A 2,500-nucleotide genomic window follows, 5' to 3' on the forward strand; every position below is an offset into this window, starting at 1 on the left:
AGCAGTAGTAGTAGTAGTAGTAGGTATGAAATAGAAATAATGAAAAAAATATAACAAATGTATATTAAGATTTAATGTTGAGAGAGAGAGAGAGAGAGAGAGAGAGAGAGAGAGAGAGAGAGAGAGAGAGAGAGAGAGAGAGAGAGAGAGAGAGAGAGAGAGAGAGAGAGCGTTTATCACCCTGACCTAACCTGTCTATTCCCTCTCACCCTAACCCAAACCTCACCCTTCTCATTGTATCTCACTCTAAAACACCCTGATTCTCTCCCTACTTAATTTTCTCCCCATCATGCACCACGCTACGTCACCCTAACCTTGTCCTCACCCTCACAGCCACTCCTCTCATTCTAAATCACCCTAAAACACTTTCTTCTCTATTTCATCACCCTTTTCTTACCCCTTATCACCCTAAACACCTTGACGTCACGCTGCTCCACCTTAACACCCCCTATGTCATCATTACACCCTTCTACGTCACCCTGCGTCACCCTAACACACACTAAATCATTCTAACACCCACTACGTCACCCTAACGACTCTTTACGTCACCCTAACAACTCCTTACGTCACCCTAACAACCCCTGCGTCACCCTAACAACTCCCTACCTACTTAACATCTCAGCGTCACCCTAACAGCCTCCTTAGTCATCCTGCTCACTACTGCATCACCCTAATAGCCACTTATTCCCCCTGGCAGCGCTGGGTCCCTACGGCACGGCCATCACGGCGGTGGGCAGCCTGATCACGGTGGTGCTGGTGGTGTTCTACATAGAGCACATCGTCTTCACCTTCAGGAACACCCACTCCGTCTTCAGGAGGCACATCAACTGGATCGCCTGCTTCTATCCGGTCTGTTTGTGTCTGTGTTGAGTTGTGTTGGCTCTGTCAGGTTTGATTTGGTTCGGGTGGGTTTAAAGCGCCTTCTGTTTACAACACTGCTCAGCTCCAGATCACTGAGCTGCATCTGCATCTGCATCTGGATCTGGATCTGGATCTGGATCTGGACCTGGATCTGATCTGGATTCGCTCGGAGTAAAAAGAACACTCGCGTTCTCTTTACTGATCAAATTAATAACAACACAAAGCATGTCACTGCCAGACTGTCACACGCGTCACAAGCTCGCTGCTGCACTCTCAGGAGGCGTCAGGGAAGACTGCAGTCTGCTGTACATTTCCTGAGGAAGTTATGAGAGAAGGCCGCCAATGAGTGGCAGCCACATGTGTACCCCGCAGCACGAGGCAGGGCTGCGTGCCTGGCCACAAACGTTGTATACTAAAGTTTCACACAGACCTCTCTTCACACACAGCATGTTGAAAGTGTTCGCTGCGGTGAAGTCCACAATGGTGAAATGATGAAATAATGGGACGTAAGGTGAGGCTGGCCTGGCCCGCGTGCTGACACTGTTGACACCATTACTGAGGCACTTGCAAAGTAGAGATGTATTATTTTGGACTGAACAAGTATTGTCTTCCTTTGCCTCATCATGTAGTCGTTAGTAGAGGCGGTAATGGCCACGTAATTATAATCAGAAGCCATTAAGCTAAGGCCTGGTGTGGCTTGTAATACCTCCCATGTTTGTGGCACCCGTCACCTCCACTGTTCACACAGTGTGCCACGCCTGCATTATGCAACGACTCATTACCATTCACTGTGTTCCTCAGACACATCACCCGTTTTCTTTAAATAAAAACGGACTAGTGTAAACTGGTCCAGCAAGTGTCGTCTGCTGCAACCCACCTCCAGACCCAGGCCACCCAGATCATGATCATGCTCACTGAGGTCACGGCCAGGAGCACTCATTTCAGACTGATCACGGGTAAAACAGAAGGCGCCTTTAGTCAAGTTTAGGTGGGTTTTGTCAAGTTGTAGTCAAGTTTGGTTAGATTTAGGTAGGTTTAGTCAAGTTTTCAGTATTTAGGGTAGGTTTAGTTAAGTTTCAGTCGTTTGGTTAGGTTTTCTTAAGTTTAGGTTGGTTTAGTCATGTTTTCAGTCAAGTTTGGGTAGATCTGGTCAAGTTTTCAGTCAGTTCAGTTAATTTCAGTTTAGTTTAGTTTGATTTAATTAGGTTTAATGAAGTTCAGGTAGGTTTGTGTTAAGTTTGGTGAAGTTTTCAGTCGATTTCAGTAAAATTTCCTAAGGTTTAGTGAAGTTTCAGTCAAGTTTAGTTAATTGGTTTACTTCAAGTTCAATCAGCTGGTTAGTCAGTGAGTCAGTCAGCATGTAAGTCTATCTGTTTGTTAGTCACTCAGCCTATCAGTCAGTCACTCCAACATCCCTCCCACTCAACGCTCCACCAGGTATTTCAGTCAGTCTAAGTAATCAACAAACACACGACATAATAATAATAATAATAACTCAAAACTCACGTTGTCAGGCTTCCGTCCTTCAAAGACGCCACAGGACAAGGTACACTGGCGAGAGATGGCAACTCTTAAACTGGCGGGAAAAAGAGTCAATTAAAAAACTTGTATAAAAACAATTCGGATCTTGGCACCAATA

At 45.6% G+C, this 2,500-nt stretch overlaps 1 protein-coding gene across 1 annotated transcript in view; it reads left to right on the plus strand.

The window, feature by feature from the left end:
* The window catches only part of LOC135091213 (uncharacterized), a 16,114-nt gene that overhangs the window by 6,809 nt on the left and 6,805 nt on the right, over window positions 1-2,500 (plus strand). Inside the window, exon 3 of the mRNA XM_063988656.1 lies at window positions 698-849. Within this exon, the coding sequence (XP_063844726.1) occupies window positions 698-849 (152 nt within the window). The remainder of the gene's footprint in view (window positions 1-697; window positions 850-2,500) is intronic.

The sequence above is a fragment of the Scylla paramamosain genome, chromosome 37 (genome assembly GCF_035594125.1).
Source record: "Scylla paramamosain isolate STU-SP2022 chromosome 37, ASM3559412v1, whole genome shotgun sequence".
Taxonomy (NCBI): Eukaryota; Metazoa; Arthropoda; class Malacostraca; order Decapoda; family Portunidae; genus Scylla; species Scylla paramamosain.